General features: G+C 34.4%; 1 protein-coding gene across 1 annotated transcript; it reads right to left on the bottom strand.

Moving 5' to 3' along the window:
• Window positions 1-573: 573 nt before the first annotated feature.
• On the bottom strand, window positions 574-1,981 carry LOC142550850 (ethylene-responsive transcription factor ERF062-like). Its single transcript, XM_075659899.1, has one exon. It carries the CDS (start codon window positions 1,897-1,899, stop codon window positions 688-690), a length of 1,212 nt encoding a protein of 403 aa, XP_075516014.1. The 5' UTR covers window positions 1,900-1,981; the 3' UTR covers window positions 574-687.
• Between the last annotated feature and the right edge of the window lie 17,930 nt (window positions 1,982-19,911).

The raw sequence follows: 19,911 nt of genomic DNA on the forward strand, positions 1-19,911 counted from the left end.
TTCATCCAGTAACATATATATATTTTTTTGTTTTGTTTGTTTGTTTGTTTTTTTAATCGAAATCAAAAAATCCAATTAATATTGTTCATTTAATATTTATTATTGGTTAATTTAATTTGAAAATAATAAAATTATACTACATAAATTAAAATAAATTTATCCAAAATGAAAAGTTTTTCCTTCCCATTTTGAAATAATAAGACCAAACTTTGATAAATTAGAACACAAAATCTATCTAGATCAACTTATACAACAAACTTACTTTGCCATTCTTTGATGGCAAAAATTTGTGTGAGACGATATCAGAGACGGATATTTTATTTAGGTCATTCATAAAAAAATATTACTTTTTATACTAAGGGTATTACTTTTTATTGTGAATATCGATATGATTGATCCGTCTTTTAGATAAAGATTCGTGAGACCGTCTCACAAGAGACCTACTCTTTTTCAATTTGTAACCATATGAAATCTTCTTTATGTGACTTTAACTTTGAAATCCATCAACTTTTGGATTTCTTTTCTTCTCATTCTGGGCAAACTTATACAACTAAAAAACAATAAACACACATATGAAAAATCAAGAATCGGACAAAATAGCCCACAAAAAGAAAGATAAAGTAAAATTAGATGACATCTTATAAATTTGTGTTTTCATGAAGAAAACCCTTGTTGATTAACCCTAAATTAATCAGTGTAAATTTTTCTCTGATTTCCAAGTTGTGAATCCGAGACCGAAAGTGCATCCCATATCATGTCCATATCCAAAGATGGCATTTTGCTCAGTTGAACTGGATCAAGATCAGATGCAATACCTTCTGAAGTTTTTTCGAATTCGATCATTTCTGATCCTGATTTGTTCTCTGAATCTTTCTTGGACGCAGATTTCTGGCTCATGCTTCTCTTCGAAACCGGCATCCCTTTCGAGATAGCTTGTAATTTGGCTTCAAGAAGTGCTGCTGTATGATTGTTCATCAAATTCTCCTTGATTTTCTGCTTCAAATCTGGGAAATTCAGGTGCCCATAATCACCTCTGAGAATGTATGAAGCTGTATCGTACGCGAAAGCTGCTTCTTCCGCTGTATCAAAAGTTCCTAACCAAACCCTCGTTCGGTTCCGGGGTAGCCTTATTTCTGCAACCCATTTTCCCCAGTGCCTTTGTCTCACGCCCCTGAAAAGTTTCCCCGATGACAAACTAGATTTCTGTTGAACTTTTCGGCCCGGAAACTTAGCCGGTTTGGTATTGTTGAGCCAGTGGTGATCACTTGAACATTTTGAAGAGTAGTTTTCTTGATTCTGATAGATTTTCAGCCATTCGGTGCTTGAATCAAGATGATTTTGACCGAGTTGAGGCGTGGAAAATATAGGGTTCTCACAGAAAGATTTGGATTCTCGTCTTCCGCCGAAGCTGAGTGATTCTTCACACCCCCTTAGTGAGGATGGATCTTGGAGATATAAGCCTAGATTTGTGAACTTCGAGTTGATAGAAGAAGATGATACAAAAGGTTCAGAAACTTTGGTAAAAATTGAAGATCTAAATGATTCAAGAAAGTTTTGGGGAACATAACTCCCTTCATGATCACATACTGATGATGAATCTTGATTGAGAGGATTGATGAATCCATGAAAGAAATAATGATCACGACATTCATTAGGAACAATACTTTCTTTTGAGAAATCTAATAGCTGAGTAGTCGGAATAGTATCAGAAAAGACCTCGTTTTCAGGCGAATCACTAGTTTCCGGACTCGAAAACAACTGGATTTTGCTACCAACATGGCTTAAATTGGTCTCGTTTGTATCACAAAAAACGTTCCGGTTCGCGAATGATTTCCATCCTTCTGCCACTCCTTCTGAACAAGACGATGATCCCTTCGGCCTCGAGAAGAAGGGATCCATTTTTTGTTGAATCTTTTGTTTTCGAGAATGTGTTTTTAAGAGAAACAAAGTCACAGAAATTATACAAAATGGGGACAACGTGATATATTTATAGCAAATGCTTTGTTCTAGATCATGTATTCTGTCAATAAAGACCACAAATTTAAATTAAATAATATGATATTCGCTTTCGTATTCCAACATATATTCGTGCTCTCCATTTTCTATAATGTTGTGTTGACAGACCAATCCATGACACGCATATTTTTATATTTCAAAACTATATATATATATATATATATTGCAACACTCCTGTGGGTATATATCATCACTTAAAAAAAAGGCAAAAGACAACGGTTTTTCACCGTTGTCGTAGGTGAATAAAACCGTTGTTAAAGCCCTTGTGGTTAAAGGGTGTGCTCAACGGTTTAATAAAATCGTAGCTAATTAGCGACGTTATTTTATAGAATTTCCGTCGCTATTTAGCGACGGTTGTGTACATCATTTCCGTCGCTACTTCGCGAAGGTTGTTCACATGATTTCCGTCGCTAATATTTTAAAATTAACACTATTTTTTATAATTTAATAACTTACAATTTTACTAAACAAATAATATTTATAATCTTAACATTTAAAATTGAAGCGAAAGTAAAATCATAGAAGAAAAAAACTTACATTCAAAAAAAAGAAGAGAGGAACTTATTGTGTGAAGAAAACGATTGAGGATGCGGGTATTTATAGACAATTTGGCGACAGTTTTTGTTCACCGTCTGTCTATTGGATGTGATGAGATTGTATTTTCAATTGGTAGACATCATCTTAGCATTGTTCATAGGTGCTCGTAGTGGGTGCTCGGAAGATCAAACCTATGTATATATATATATATGTATATATATATATATATGTATATATGTATATTTTCATTTATCCCAAATTTTTTGACAAGTTTGGATGGAAAAAATTGAATTGAATTTCGAATTCATTTTATATCAAATCAATAATCATTGAATATGTGATCTTGATTAAGAAATATAAGAGATCAAATCGAATTGTAAGGAACGTTGTTCGACAGATATGTGTAAATATAACAATATTAGTATAAGATGTAAATTTGTGTTTTATCAGAATCAAATGTTGTGTCAAATGTTACAACATTTAAGACAACATGCAGCGTAATATTAAAGTTTGTAACACAAATTCACTTTAAATAAATAGATGGACATGATTAAATTTGCACAAGTATTTAGTGCCTCAGGACAAAATATTAATCACTAGAAAACCAAAACTTTTACAAAAACCAATCACTAGTGATTTTCACAAAAATCAATTTCCTCAACACATTGATAAACTAAACGCTTTCTAAAATCAATCAGAATAACACTTATTCAAGAAAGCAAACAAAAACGTGAGCCAAAAACCGGAGCAACAAAAACGATCTTCAGCCAACTTCGTCACGGATGTTGTGTGCAGATGTCTCCAACACTCAAGGCAACATGTGCAGCAGCACTCTTCGACCAGCACGTCTCTTGAAGAATAATTTCTCTGAACTTCCACAGCGTGCACAAGTGCGTGTATATATTTGAGAGGAGAGTATATGATTGATCTTCTGTCGGTCTGGTTGACTATCCTCCTCTTCTCTTATTTATCAAATTCCTTGCTATCAAATCTATAAGATAAGGAAGGTTTTAAAACTTGATTAGTGAATCAAATCCTCTTTTAAACATCATACCATATCATGATAAAACTTATCATACTTATCTCATTATCTAGAAAGGCAAAATCTCAATAAATATTTTACACAATCAACTCAACAAGGAAAGATAATATTAGGGAAATATTTAAGATAAGAAATTATATCACTTAAATAAAGAAAATAATATTTCCCTTCAAACTCCCCCTTTTTGTCTTTCTGGACAAAATGAGATCAAGCACATATATTCTTGAATGCTCTCGATATCTCCCCCTGAGTTAGAGAATTTTTCTCCCCCTGAATAAGATAATGTTAGCACGGGTGATGTTAGTTTCGTTGGCAACACTTGAGACAACACCTGCACTAATTCATTAACATAACAATTTGAGCAAATACATCAGAGAACAAGGACAGAGCATAACCAGAGATAGTAAAAACATAACATCAAGAAAAAACACAAAGTCCTAGATCCCATCCCTTTTATTCTTTACTTCCAGATTGATCATCTGCTGCTGCTTCTGTTTGATCATCTCCATAAGCTGCTTCTTCTTCTGTTTGATCATCTTCATCTCCTTCTTTTTGTCCAGAATGGATTCCCACTTCCAGAAGTAGCATGTAGTTTGCAGCCAAATTTTCATAATAGGTAATATCAGCATTGGCTTGCTCAGTATTAGCCTTGGCTTGCTCAATCTTGGCCTGAGCATGATCAAGTTGTGCTTGCACCTCTGGTACAGTGAGTAGGATGAAGTCATTGGTTGATGGATTAGCAGAGGTGCTTGGTGGAATATTAGATACTGTTGGAGTAGCACCAGATGCGATCCAAGGAAGGTCGATCTTCCTATTTCCCTTAAAGAAAGCAGGGGTAATCTTAAATGATTCACCCATGGTAGACAGTGGCTCTCTAACATCCCAAACAAAGCCTTGGGATACCAACATCCCGTAGATTAAGCTGAGAAAAGGAAGCTTAGATGCCTTAAGACCACCTACAGCATGTTGTCGTACCGTGCTGAAGACCATCTGTCCGAAATTAAACACTCCATTTGTCACTATGGAGTACAGAACCATGGCCTGGTGTCTGGTGACTATGGTGGTGTTTGTGGAAGGTGACCAATTTCGAATAGCTAGCTTGTGTAGCCAGAGTAAAACGATGTTAAATTGGCAGCTGACAGCATCCGTGGATGAGTTGGGAAGCGAGTAATAATGCCCCCGGTGAGTGTGGATGTGACTAGATGAATGTCTGCAGCAATTCCATCAACATCTTCCGTTGGGGTCTGGTAATGGGAGTTTATTGCAGCAGCACTAAAATCATACAGTCTATTACGAACAAAGACTTTCCCGAACTTTGCTGATCGCTCATCTTCCACGCCTGGAGATAAGTTAGCATAAAACTCGAGCACGGGTTTTCGAGAGAAGGGTGTGGCAGCTGACACAGTTGAGAAAAGATGGGCTCGCGTGAGGAAAACACATAAGTTCTGTCTGTCAAAGGCAACTCCATCAATATTATTCTCTTCCAGGAATTCTCGATTTGCATACAAGTGCCGCTGAACATCAGCAGCTTCGGTGTATAACTTCTCACTGAACGCTATACTCAAATCATAGTCATCCAGGTCCGTCTTGTCCGGAGTGTGGACAACATCGGCAGCAACATCCTCCGCAGCAGAGGAATCTTCATTGATATCAGTAGCAGTAGTGGCACCATCATCAGGAGCATCAACAGAATGGTGAGAGGATGCAACAGAATTTCCATTATTGGAGGGACTTTTAGTAGATTCTTTCAACTCTTCACCACTTAGATCATCAAGGGGGGTGCTTTTTGGGTGCCCAGAGGTAGAAGGAGCATACCTTTTTGTCCTTTTTCAAGGTGGCCATAAATTGGGCCAGAGACACTTCATCCTCATCAGACGAGGAGTGTTCTTGAGGAGCAACCTAGGTGGCTTTAGCAAAGGGGTGCGAGTCTGCCGTACCAGATGATGACGAGGAAGACTTAGCAGCAACCTGTGGTGCGGGCTTTTTGCGGGCAACTAACTCGTAGTCCCCGTCATTTGAATCATCTCCCGAGGTTTCTGCCGGGTCAATGAGCAACGAGCGAGTGGAGGGCTGGCCCTTGTAACGAAATCGCTTGCCGGGAGTAAGATCGGGGTTATACCCAGCCGGTCGTTTTGATCTTCTCAACGGTGGTCGTGGTGGATTGGGAAACCTAATCATAGGAGGATTTTCGAGGTCTACTGGATTCCCTGGTTCCCCTGGAGCAATGACCTCCAGTGGTTCTGGCATTAGAACAGCAGGGATGATCTGTAGATTTGGGGCAGTCGGTGTTTCAATAGATGTTGTGGGAGTTGGGGCAACATCCTCTGCGTGACCCATCTCACTTCGGATGTCATGTGGATCTTATCCCTTTCCTGCCATTTATGGAGTTTAGATTGTAAGAGAAAAATGTGAGGAAAGCAGAAAAGCAGAGAGAAATCTCGGAAGGAAGACACGAAAATTCGAGAAACTATTATGCAGATAATGATGAATTAAGCGCTGTAAATCATGAAGATAAACATGAGGGCACAGTGCAACGGTAACAAAAGATTAGTAACTGACCTAGTCTAACGGTAAAAAAATGAAACCGTAAAAATATAGCCGTTAACACCTTTTCTGCACATACTGAGATAATTTCGTGCCATGATTGTTCAAGGTAAATTCCAGAAAGAAACCCACATCGAATTTAACTCCACTAAAACATCAAAGATCACCCATATTCAATTCTTCGTAAACTCTGGATTTTTATCGAATTTTCTTTGTTGAAATACTCATGTCCTCGTGACACAATAATATTCACAATGTTATATTTATGCATGACCTATTTATGTCTAATAACATAATGTAACAGAAATAGAAACATGAAAGAAAATATGAGATATGTTCACAAAAGAAGTGTTTTCGCAAATGTTGGCAACATCTTCTGACAACACGTCCAATTTCAAAATTTATTTCAATTTTACTGCACACTTAGAGGCTTATCAATTTTCTGATCATAGAAGTGGTAGCTCCCACACTAGAAGAACGGTCTTCTTTAGGACTCCTCTAGGTAGTTTTTTTCCAACTTCGTATGTTTTTCTTTCTGTATTAAACTCAGAAGAGGTAGCTCCCACACTAAAAGTATAGTCTTCATTGGACTCTTTTAGGTATCTTTTTCCCATCTTGTCTTCTGATACAGAGCATATGTAATATGTATAATTGATTTGTCTTTTTACTCTATCTTGTCAGATCACTTTTCGTATGGGACAATGTCATGGAGTACATGAACATCCTTCAACTACTTTGTGATTTAATCAAATTGTTAAGGATATTCAAGTGTGTTAGGTGTTGTCCGAGATGTTGTAACATCTGAGACAACATTTATGAATGTTTAGATAGAACACATGCTGAGAGATTTCCTAAGGTTGGAGAATCTCTCAAAATCTAATGCTTTTGTGAATATGTCAGCCAGTTGGTTATTTGTACCAACAAATTCAATTCGAACCAATCATTTTTCTACTAGATCTCGAATAAAGTGATGTTTAATATCAATGTGTTTAGTTCGAGAGTGTTGTGCTGGATTTTTTGAAATGTTGATTGCACTAGAATTATCACATTATACAACTAAAGCTTCACTCTTAAGACCATAACCTTCTATCATTTGGTTCATCCATAAGAGTTGAGAACAACAACTTCCAGGTGCCACATATTCAGATTCAGCAGTTGAAAGTGAAACAAAATTTTGTTTCCTACTATGCCACGAGATCAAATTATTTCCAAGATAAAAACAACCTCCAGATGTACTTTTTCTATCATCTAAGTCACCAGCCTAATCAGCGTCAGAAAATCCTACCAAATTAGAATTGGTTTCATGTGTGTACCATAATCCTAAGTCAATGGTTCTGGAAACATATTGTAGGATGCGTTTTACGGCTTTTAAATGAGTAATCTTAGGATTGGATTGATATCTAGCACATAGGCGTACACTAAACATTATGTCAGGGCGGCTAGCTGTCAAGTAAAAAAGGCTTCCTATGATGCTGCAATATAAGGTGTTGTCAACATTTTCGGCAGCATCATCTTTGGATAATTTTTCACTCGATCCCATAGGTGTCTTCATGTGCTTAGTGTTCTCATTAGCAAATTTCTTTACCAAATTTTTAGCATAATTACTTTGATACAAAAAGATGTCATCATACATTTGTTTGATTTGCAAGCCAAGAAAAAAACTTAGATCACCAACCATGCTCATTTCAAATGTAGATGGCATGCACTCAACAAAATTATCAGCATGCTTTTGAGATGAGGAACCAAAGATTATATCATCAACATAGACTTGACAAAGAAGGATCTAACCTTTGGATTTCTGAATAAAAAGAGTTTTGTGTACCTCACCTCGTTTGAAGCCAATTTCAAGAAGATATTATGTTAGTCTTTCATACCACGCATGTGGTGCTTGCTTCAACCCGTAAAGTGCCTTCTTCAATTTTTAGACATGACCCAAGTGGTGTGGATCCTCAAAACCCTTAGGTTGTCTAACATACACTTCTTCATACAAAATTCCATTTAAAAATGCAATTTTAACATCCATTTGAAAAAGTTTGATTTTCATATAGCAAGCAATGGCAAGTAATAGTCTGACTGACTCAATACGGGCAACAGGAGCAAAGGTCTGATCAAAGTCAACCTCCTCAACCTGTGTGTACCCTTGAGCAACCAATCTAGCTTTATTTCAAATGATGTTTCCTGAATCGTCAGTCTTATTTTGAAAATCCATTTCGTGCCAATAACATTACTGTGGTCAGGAGGTGGAACCAAGTGCCACACATCATTTCAAACAAATTGCTCAAGCTCCTCATGCATTGTATTAACCTAAAATTCATCTTTTGACGCCTCATCAACATTCTTCGGTTCGAAATTGGATAGAAAACATGAGAATCTAACCTGTGAGTATGTAGAGCTCATGCATATAAGTCCAGCCATCTTGCAATAATCCACGTTTTCTTTCTTTCGAGTTTGGACATCTTCACCCATATTTCCAATTATTTGAGATGATTGATGTTCTTTTTGAATTTTACTTGGACTATTCTGTCCATCATTTACTGCATCATCATCGATGTTCGTTTCGTCCTCAGATTCAGTGACATCAGTGTCACGTGTTGTGCTAGGTGTTGCAACATCTAGGGAAACACCTGCATTTTCCAGTGCGATTGGAATTTCCAGTAGGTCTTTCACATCATCTTCAGTTGTTTTCTTTTTCAGGTCTGCACAGTCATCAAAAACAACATTAACGGATTCCATAATAGTTGTAGTTCGTAAATTAAACATGCGGTAAGCTCGACTATTAGTGGCATATCCAAATAACACACACTTATCACTTTTTGAATCAGATTTTGCAAGTTGATCCCTATCATTCAAGGTGTAACAAACACAACCAAAAATATGAAAATATTTAAGATTAGACTTCTTTCCCATTATTATTTCATAAGAAGTCATGGTTGAGCCACTTCTCAAATACACCTTATTTGAAATATGACAGGCAGTATTTAAGGCCTCTGCCCAAAAACGCTTTGAAATATTCTTTGAGGTTAGCATCACCCTTGCCATTTCTTGTAGTGTTCTGTTCTTGCGTTCGGCAATACCATTTTGCTGTGGGGTTTTTGATGCTGAAAACTCATGTGAAATTCCTTTCCTGTCACAAAATGATGAGAATGAAGAATTTTCAAATTCCTTACCATGAGCAGTCCTGATCTTTCTCACCTTCAAATTATGGAAGTTGGTGATCCTTGTGACCAATTGTTTAAACACATTGAAAGTGTCTGATTTCTCTCTAATGAAACTTACCCATGAAAACCGTGAGAAATCATCAACACACAAAAAAGAATACTTCTTACCTCCATAGCTTTCCACTTCCATAGGACCCATAAGATCCATGTGTACTAACTCCAGACAGCATGTTGTCCCAGATGTTGACAACACTGGGTGTGACACACGAGTCTGTTTTCTTTTTTGACAATCTCCGCACACATATGGTATACCAGATGAAAGATTAGGCATACCTCGTACTGCATCGTTCTTACACAGGTTCTTCAAGGTTTTGAAGTTTACATGACCAAGTTTTTGATACCAAAGGTCGAGTTCACTGATTTTAGCATGATTCCACGAAAGTTCCTTGCCTATTTGATAACAAATGTCTGAAGACCTTGTACCTGTCATAATGCACAAATTAGTTTCATCGAAAACTTCACAGGTGTGTTTATTAAACTTGACATGCAAATTATCATCACTTAATTGGCTTATGCTAATAAAATTCGAATTTAATCCTTCAACATGGAGCACATTATGGAACTTTGGTAGTCCTTCAACATTCAATGTTCCCTTTCCCACAATCTTTCCTTTAGCTCCCCCTCCATATGTTACTCTCTCACCTTTTTGATCAACATAATCAGTGAGATATTCTCGTGATCATGTCGTATGGCGAGAGCTTCCACTATCAAGGTACCAATGACCTGCAGTGTTAGTTTTTAATGAAGTATAGACAATATTACAGTGAGTTGTTACCTTAGGTACCCAAACTAGTCTTACTGTAGGTCGATTGTTGGAGGTGTTGCGGGAAGTGTTGTGCAACATTCGGGGCAACATCCGCCTCGGCTTTTGATTCATGCGGTCATCCTGAATTTGTAACAGTAGGACCTGATATGACCAGGCTTAAAACAGTAATGATATATATACCTGCTTTTTCTTTTCTTAGGAATGGGTGCAACAGGTTGTTTCCTTGGTGGAGAACTTTTGATTGATGGCTTGGGTTGCGACTGCGTGGATGCATCGGTTTTTCCTTTCACAAAGACTGTTGATTTTGAATATTCACCAATTTCAAACACACAGTCTTTGAAACTTAGGTCTTTTATCATCTCTTCCAATCAAAAGTATGGAATCAAGCTTGGATATGCTCGAATTAAACTTGGATAAAGTCTCAGTTGCCTTTTGAAGCTCATCCTTGGTCTTGCCTAGTTCCAGGTCCTTTTTGCTTAGGATTACTTCAAGTTTGACAACCACGACTTTTAGATCAGTGTTCTCCTTTATGAGAGTTGAATTGAGCTTGTTTCTTTTGATCCAATCCTCAAACAGCTCTTCATAAAGTTTCTATACGCTTTCAAGAGTGATCTCTTCATCATCCACTTCCAATTCATCATCTACACTCGAATTTCCAGAAGCTGTAGATTTTAAACAGACTGATTTTTCACATGTGTTGCGTATAGGAGTGGAAACACCTAGGGCAACACCTAACGGATTCACCTGCAGCCAGCGATTTTCTGTCAATAATGCAGTCAAGGAGGTATGGTTATCTTCATTAGTAGACTTCTCCTCAACATCAGATTCTTCATCGCTTAGAGAAACATTGTAGCCTTTGTTCTTTCGTAGTCTGTTAGCACATTCGGTTGCATAGTGACCAAAGCCATTGCATTCTCTACACTGCACCGAATCATACTTCTTTGAATCAAATTGTCCTTTGCCTTCATTCCTTGATTGAAATTGTTGTTTGGTAAGAAACCTTTATGGCCTTTCAGGTGCTGGAAGACTTGGAAACCTTGACGGTTTCTCATACTTCTTTTTGTCCCTAATTATTTTCAAATAATCTCCAAATTTCTTTGTGATATAAGCAATGGAATCCTCACAAAGGTCTGATTCATTAACCTCTTGGGATATTTGAAGCAGATCATTTTAAGAGTCATTTGAGACTTGGAATGCAATCGACTTCCCCTTATCATTCTTCTACATGTCCATGTTCATTTCGAAGGTATGAAGTTAACTGATAAGATCTTCCAGAGCCATCTGAGATGTGTCCTTAGCCTTATCGATTGCACAGATTTTTACGTTGAATCTCTCGGGTAAAGAACAGAGAACCTTGCTAACTAATTGTTCATTGGAGATGGAGTCTCCAAGACTGAACGCCTCATTAGCAATTTCCCATAGACGACGATCATAATCCAGTATGTTCTCAGATTCTTCCATCCTCATCATCTCGAATTTGGAAATGAGCATCCTTAGTCTAGTTCTTCGCACACTCTCAGAACCTTCACAGTGTCTTTGGAGGATATCCCATGCATCCTTAGCAGAAGTACAGTTAGTAATTAAACCAAACATATTCATATCAACTGAAGAAAAGATCGCATTCAGTGCCTTTGAGTTATAGTTAGAAATTTACACTTCATCAGTAGTCCAGTCACTTTCTGGTGTTTTCAGATTATCACCATCTTCCTCCAGTCTCCTTGGTGGAGTCCAACCGCCTGTAACTCGTTGCCATGCTCTCTCATCTATGGATTTTATATAGATCCTGATTTTGACCTTCCATAGACTGCAATTGGTTCCATCTAGGATTGATTGTCGAAGTGTTGTATTTGCGAGTGATGTATCCATTTAAATAATACTGTGAAACAAAACAAAAACCAGAATCAGCACTTAGTATATCAAGAGTAAGCTCTGATACCACTTGTAAGGAACGTTGTTCGATAGATGTATGTAAATATAACAATATTAGTATAAGATGTAAATTTTTGTTTTATCAGAATCAAGTGTGTCAAATGTTACAATATTTAAGACAACATGCATTGGAATATTAAATTTTGTAACACAAATTCACTTTAAATAAATAGATGAACAAGATTAAATTTGCACAAGTATAAATGCTTGTGCGGTACCTCAGGGCAAAATATTAATCACTAGAAAACCAAAACGTTTACAAAAACCAATCACTAGTGATTTTCTCAAAAATCAATTTCCTCAACACGTTGAGAAACTAAACGCTTTCTAAAATCAATCAGAATAAAACTTATTCATGAAAGCAAACAAAAACATGAGCCAAAAACTGGAGCAACAAAAACGATCTTCAGCCAACTTCGTCACGGATGTTGTCTGCAGATGTCTCCAACACTCAAGGCAACACGTGAAGCAGCACTCTTCGACCAGCACGTCTCTCGAAGAATAATTTCTCTGAACTTCCACAGCGTGCACAAGTGCGTGTATATGTTTGAGAGGAGAGTATATGATTGATCTTCCGTCGGTCTGGTTGACTATCCTCCTCTTCTTTTATTTATCAAATTACTTGCTATCAAATCTATAAGATAAGGAAGGTTTTAAAACTTGATTAGTAAATCAAATCCTCTTTTAAACATCATACCATATCATGATAAAACTTATCATACTTATCTCATTATCTAGAAAGGCAAAATCTCAATAAATATTTTACACAATCAACTCAACAAGGAAAGATAATATTAGGGAAATATTTAAGATAAGAAATTATATCACTTAAATAAAGAAAATAATATTTCCCTTCACGAATAATGATTTTTCGTGTGCTATAATGCATGTGAGTCAGAAGAATGTAAAGTTGAAGATCATGCAATTGATGATGTAAAGCAACTCGAAAATCAATAATTGGGGCGGATGTATTTGAAATTCATATATCAAATCAATTACATCAATCCAAACGCAAGCTAAAGCACTCAATACGACCTTTACTATATGTTATCGCTGTTAGTCCTATTCTCGATCTTGGTCTTGCGCTCGGGCTCGTTGAATCGGAGTCTTGCATATTGATTCAGTTAGTCACTATTATTATCGAACACTAAAATATAAGAAGGTAATCCCAATTAAGGGGAGGTTTTCTGTCTGGAGCTTCTTCCTACTAGTTTGTGATTTTAGTTTTTAATATTGTCAGATTTTGGTATTATTCCATTATCTTTCTTTTTTTTCAATTTTTTAGGCATTTTTTCAACATGAAACTAATGTGACACCAATGCAGTTTTGATGCGACGTTCACGTGTATAGTATCATACTAACATTTTGGATAAAAATGACTACAATGCCAAAAATCGGAAGATATATTACTAAAACTGAAATTTGAAAATATAGAAGATCAAAATCGCAAATGATAAAATTACATGACAAAAAATCATCTTTTCCTTTAATTTATTAGCACTCTTAATTAGAACTACCCCTAAGCTAATGGTAGGTTCTTAATTTTTTTCAATATTGAAACATCATGTGATTAATTTATCGATTAGTCACATGATTTACTTTGCCCTCTTTTGCTTCATTGTGCTTAGAATATGATAGTTGGACGTGTTATTTAATTAAAATAACGTACTTGACTCTTTGTATAATTTTGTTTAAGAGAGATAATTGATAAAGAGTTACACCTAATTATCAACTAATTAATCTATTTTATTTTATTTTTTAATATTTATTATAAAATGTGTGTCATCAAATGATTGGCTCTAATTAATTTTAAATACAATTTGGAGAGGCGATTAGTATGCTCACGCCCTTTAGTCAAGTCCAAAAAATGATAGTTGAGTCAACTATTTAAAATAAATAAATATGTAATATAAAGAAAAATATAGAGAGATTATCACCACCATTATTAACAAAGTAAAGGGCTTTGTAATTAACAAGGGAATTGTCATTTTTATTTTGTATTTTTGATTCTCAGTATCGTCAAATTTCAATTTGTGTCGCTCTTTTTTCTCTGTATTTTTATTCATTTTTCTGATATGACGCATAAATTAGGAAAAATGATATTAGCTAAAATAGATCCTCAAACTTGTATCATATAATGTTCCAACTCAAACACCAAGAATGAATCAAATATCCTCAACTCGAATTGATCTTTCATCTAACATAATCGAGACCAAGAAATACATCGTGAAGTCGTGTTTAGGCATAACCAGAGTTCGGAAGGATGTAACTTAATTCACAAGGGTCTTTGGATCCCAAAAACATAATGTGTGTCGAGAGACACACATGATCTAATGTTCACAGGTCGTCTCACAGGTCGTCTGGTGAAATTTCACTTGGGGGAGGACAGAAAATTCCCTGAAAACCATTTTCACCACAAATATAGAACCTCAAATGATTGGTATATATCATTTTCCAATATCGTCAACTTGCAGCCTTCAAAATCCCACGCCCCACATAATTCACTTTTATGCTCTAACGCTGCATATCCCTCCAAGGGGGTTGAATAAACAACAATGAGACACAGAAAAAAGGGGGGGAAAGAATCTCAATTTTCCCTTTATTTTACTTTTATACCAGTTCAAGTTATTCCAAAGATTAATGGTCCCATTTTTGCCAATTTATTAATATATCATAAAGTTATTATAATATTAAAAGAGAAGTAAGTAGCACATGCATATAATAGTGTTACACACGCTAAATAATTATGTTTTTACCTTTGATAATTAATTATTAGGAGCAAGAACATGAACTTGTGTTGCTCAAAGATGCTCTCTCTTTGGGTTTTAATCCCACAAAATGATCCATACAGTGGCGGAGCCAGAAATATGGCTCTACCGTGCTGGAATTTTAAACTCTAGAGTATTTTAATATTTTAAATTGATCTACCCAGACCAATATCATATTATTTCAAAATTATACAAAATTTACATATACATTTTTTAAAAAAAATTAAAATTGGACCAAGCCTGGGTAAAGGAGCATGTGGCTCCGCCCCTGGATCCATACCGGCTTCGCCTCAACCCATTCCCGAAGTTATCGAGTTCGATCTCTTCGACCTTTAAGATGATTATATATATATTTTAATTACGATTAGAAACAAGAATACATGACCCCATGTCGCTCAAAGTTGCTTTTGCCTTTTCTATTATATCCATCACATATATACTATAACACTTTATTCCTTACCATAAATACTACAAGACAGATTGGAATAACAAGATTCTTGCATGTACCAATACATAACCACTTCACTTTAGTTTGCGAATTAAGGTTTTAAACTTATGGATTATGTTGGGATCATTAAAAATCGTTTATATTGTTTATATCGCTTTTAGAATCAGTTCGAAAATCGTTTCTATTGTTTATATCGCTTTTAGAATTGGTTCGAAAATCGTTTCTATTGTTTATTTTTAGTCAAGCGTTTATTAGAGTCTTTTCTTTTTTAAATCAGCATTATAAACAATTTATAAACCTCAATTCGATTTAAAAAATATAATTTTTATATGAAACATGGAATATGATACCTTTTCTATGGAAATTGAAATGGTACAAGTCATTATCAAAAATAAAATAATGGAATAGGTCACCTATTTGTATATGCATGTTTGTATCCCATGACCCTAAAAGTTCAGGTTTCACTTCTCCCATTTTTTAGTTCAATGTTGGACAGGAAAATTACAAACTCTTTAAAATTTTTGGTTCTCTAACAAATTTCAATTTTTTAAGCCTGTTATTATCTTTGTTTTTTATCTTAATTTTAATATTTACTGACATGGCAGCAATGTGGTGGCAATGCAGCGCTAGTGTGTACGTAGAATGTCACATCAACAATCTCTATAAATAAAATAATAATTTGCCAAAATTTTGAAACGTGTTAAACTAAAACTGAAATTTGATATTATATCGAAGTAAAATCGTAAAAAAACAAACATGTATATGATTAAAATTACAACACCACAATTAAATTATTTACTAATTTTTTTGCGTATTTCTATAGCTTTTATATATATGTATAAATGAATATATACTAATGCATTAACACTATCTTTAAAGAGAATATTTTTATATTGAAACGCATTATTAGTGCGAGGAAAAAAGAATTGAGCTTTTGTAGATAGGAGTCATTCTTCGTTAGGAGTTATTCTAACTTTCCAAATATATAATAATTATTCAGGAGCTTCCTTATTTTTATAATTGTGTATTAAACTTTTTACTATCTTGTAACCTAGCTAATCAAACACGATCATGTAAACCTATATATATATATAATATGCGCGCGCGCGCACACGTGTGTGTGTGTGCGGGCTCGCATTTTCATTGGATGGAAGTATATATATATGTGTGTGAGCACCCGCGCTTACATTCGCATGTGATGGAACACTGCAAAAAAAGGTCTACGACAATGGTTTTTCACCATTGTCGTAAGTCTTGTAAAACCGTTGTTAAATCCCTTGTGGTTAAATGGTGCGCTCAAAGATAACGATTTTTATCTGTTGTTGAAGATACAATTTGCGACGGTTTTTTTTAAAAAACCGTCGCAAATAAAATTAGTGACGGATTTATGCAAAACCGTCGTCAATTAATAAACCATCGCTAATTAGTGATGGTTTAATAAACCGTCGCTAAAATTAGCGACAATATGCCATAAAGTCCGTCGCTAATTTTAGCGATGATTGTTTCATGATTTCCGTCGCTAATATTTTCAGTAAAATAAAAAAAATTACTTTTAACAATTTAATAAATATAAAAAAACTTACAATTTGACTATGCTAACAATATTAATGATCTTAACTAACACTTAAAAATTTATCAAAATTAGAGCGAAAAAATTTACCCTAAATCGAAACTGAAATCGTGTAAGAAGAAAAATTCTAAGTGTTGTGAAGTGGTAAAATCGTATAAAAGAGAAAAATTTTAAGTGTTGTGAAGTGGTGTGGAGGAAAATGAACCGAAGGTGCTGGTATTTATAGATAATTTGCGACGATTTTTGGTTAAATCATCGCTAATAGCGACGGTAATTGCAAAACCGTCGCATGTTTTAAGTTTTGCGACGGTTTTGCTTACAACTGTCGCTAAGACGGTTTTTGGAAAAACCGTTGTTAATTTAAAACATGCGACGGTTTTGCTATTTTTAAATTAGCGACGGGTTTGCTAAAATCGACGCTAATTTTAGCGACAGTTTTAGCAAAACCGTCGTTAAATATGACAATAGTTTTCCAAATCATTGTTATTTGTCCAAAAAACACGTTAATCAACAACGGTTTTCTATGTTTTAGAAAACCGTTGTCAATTGTCCAAAAAAACAAGCTCAAAGACAACGGTTCATTTGAGTCTAAAAAACGCTAAAAAACAACGGTTTTATAGAAATTATCATTGATCCTAAAAACCGTTGTCTTTGACCCTCAAAAGATAACGGTATATGTGTGTGCGCGCGCCTGCTCGTAGATTCGCATGTGATGGAAGTAGTTCTTCCACATTCTTTTCATCAAAGAGTTCTAAGTTATTTAGAATAAATTTAATATACATGTGTGTGTTCGCGCCCGTGCATACATTACATGTGATGGAAGCTTCTATACTATATTATATATATATATATATATATATATATTTTTTTATCTATTTTGAATGCTTATTCTTAAATGGCCATACTATTAAGTTACGACTAAAAAAACTAAGTTTCAAATAATTGTATGACACATGTCTAAAAAACAAATTATACATAAATTTTATATAATTGTTAAATTTTTTCATATAAATAGTTTTATTAAAAAAATTGACTTATGTCCAAAAAAAATTATCCCAAAAAAAGAAAAACTCAATCGTACAAGCATGCAATGCATGCATGTGAATGTTAGTATATAAATATAAGTTTTTTGGTGTTAAATAATTTTTAAACTATGGCTTTTATTAAAAAAAAATATGAGGAAATGATATGAACATTTAAAAATTCAAAATTATATATAAATAAATACTAGCAAGTGAGACATACGGTTTTATGAATATCACAATAATAAATATTCTAGTATCATATTATACAATAACAATTGCAAACTATGTGAATATTTATCTAATTTATTAATCTAATTTTGGAACAAACGATATCTTTCATTTGATCATTAGAAAAAAAATGATCTTTTAACTCCTCGATCAGACAATACGTATTCTCAGTTTCCAATTTGAAAAAAAAAATGAAAAGATATGGACATGAGATGTTACATTTAAATAAAGGAATGATATATTTTTAGAAGTAAATAAGTGCCGAAAATAAAAGAACGTGATACTTTTGGAAGTAAATAAAATGTCGGACCATGACACCATAATACTTTTTTGATTAGATCTCTTGTGAGACGGTCTCACGAATCTTTAGATGTGAGACGGATCAATTCTACCGATATTCACAATAAAAAGTAATACTCTTAGCATAAAAAGTAATATTTTTCATGGATGACCCAAATAAGATATCCGTCTCACAAAATACGACCCGTGAGATCGTTTCACACAAATTTTGCTACTTTTATAGAGCACTCGAGTTTAATTAAATATAATAATAATAATAATAATAGTAAAGATTTAGTAATTTTGAAAATTGGTGAGATGTGGTAGTCATAAATGAGTTACAAATTTATTTTTATAATATTTTTATCAAATAAAATTGATAGTAAAATAAGATTTCGTACAATCTCTTATAAAATATCCACCCACAAAGTTGAGAATGAGAAAAATTACAAAATATAATTGAGTTGTAGAAAGCTACAAAAATAGGTTTATGTATAATTATTTTTAGGAAAAAAAAACTTATGTGCAATTATTTTTATTTGAAAACAGATCCAAACAACAATAATAATATGACAAAAATTTGTATGAGACGATCTGACATGTTGTATTTTGTGAGATTGATCTCTTATTTGCGTTATCGATGAAAAAATAATAATTTTTATGTTATGAATAAGGTTGACTCATCTCACAGATAAAAATTCATGAAACCGTCTAACAAATGACTTACTCTAATAATATTATGCCGCCAGGGAATCATATATATATATACATATATATGAAACGATTCTTCACTTAAATTGCACAATAAATACTCTTTTAATTTTCTTATAACAATCTCAACATTTGTGCACGACGCTAGAGAATCTTTCTATCTTTCTACATATTTGTGGTACCCAATCTTTCAAGAATAAAAACGAGACATTCATTTTAATCTTGATGAATTTCGAAAGAAGATAAGGAATCAATTTTTCGTTGAATTTTTTCTCCTCCGAAATCTAAGGATGAAAATATATATGAATTATTCGAGACCAGTTTTTGTTATATACATCACAGATTCTACTGATAACTACGCTATATTCGCTCTTCATCTTTGGAGATGTGAATTGAAGTTGTTGTGAGTATATTGTAACATGTTATAAATAAGCTTAAATCTCTTTTATAACGATAATATTCGGATCAAACACTTACCACTAGACAAAAACACTAGCTGTTAGTCAAGACGTAACTTTATTTTCTTATACTTGTGGTAGCGCAGTGTGCACCTACTTGAGTGCTAATGGGTCATGTTGTTATGTCCATGAGTTCGGGGAGGTGCGTGTCTATTTGTTGGCGTTGTCTTATATTTCCTAGAGATCGGTCTTACTATTTTTCTAATGTGCACTATGTCTCCATAAAAAAACAATACTGCTCGTTAAGATTTGACTTTACTCTTTTAGGGTCATCTAGCCTAATAGATCAAGCGATGCAACGTCAGCAGTTTGACATACGATAACTTCACAAGAAAGCACTCATCTCATTACTACTCTCACTCAATATGTTTA

This window comes from Primulina tabacum, chromosome 7, assembly GCF_025594145.1.
Source record: "Primulina tabacum isolate GXHZ01 chromosome 7, ASM2559414v2, whole genome shotgun sequence".
NCBI lineage: Eukaryota > Viridiplantae > Streptophyta > Magnoliopsida > Lamiales > Gesneriaceae > Primulina > Primulina tabacum.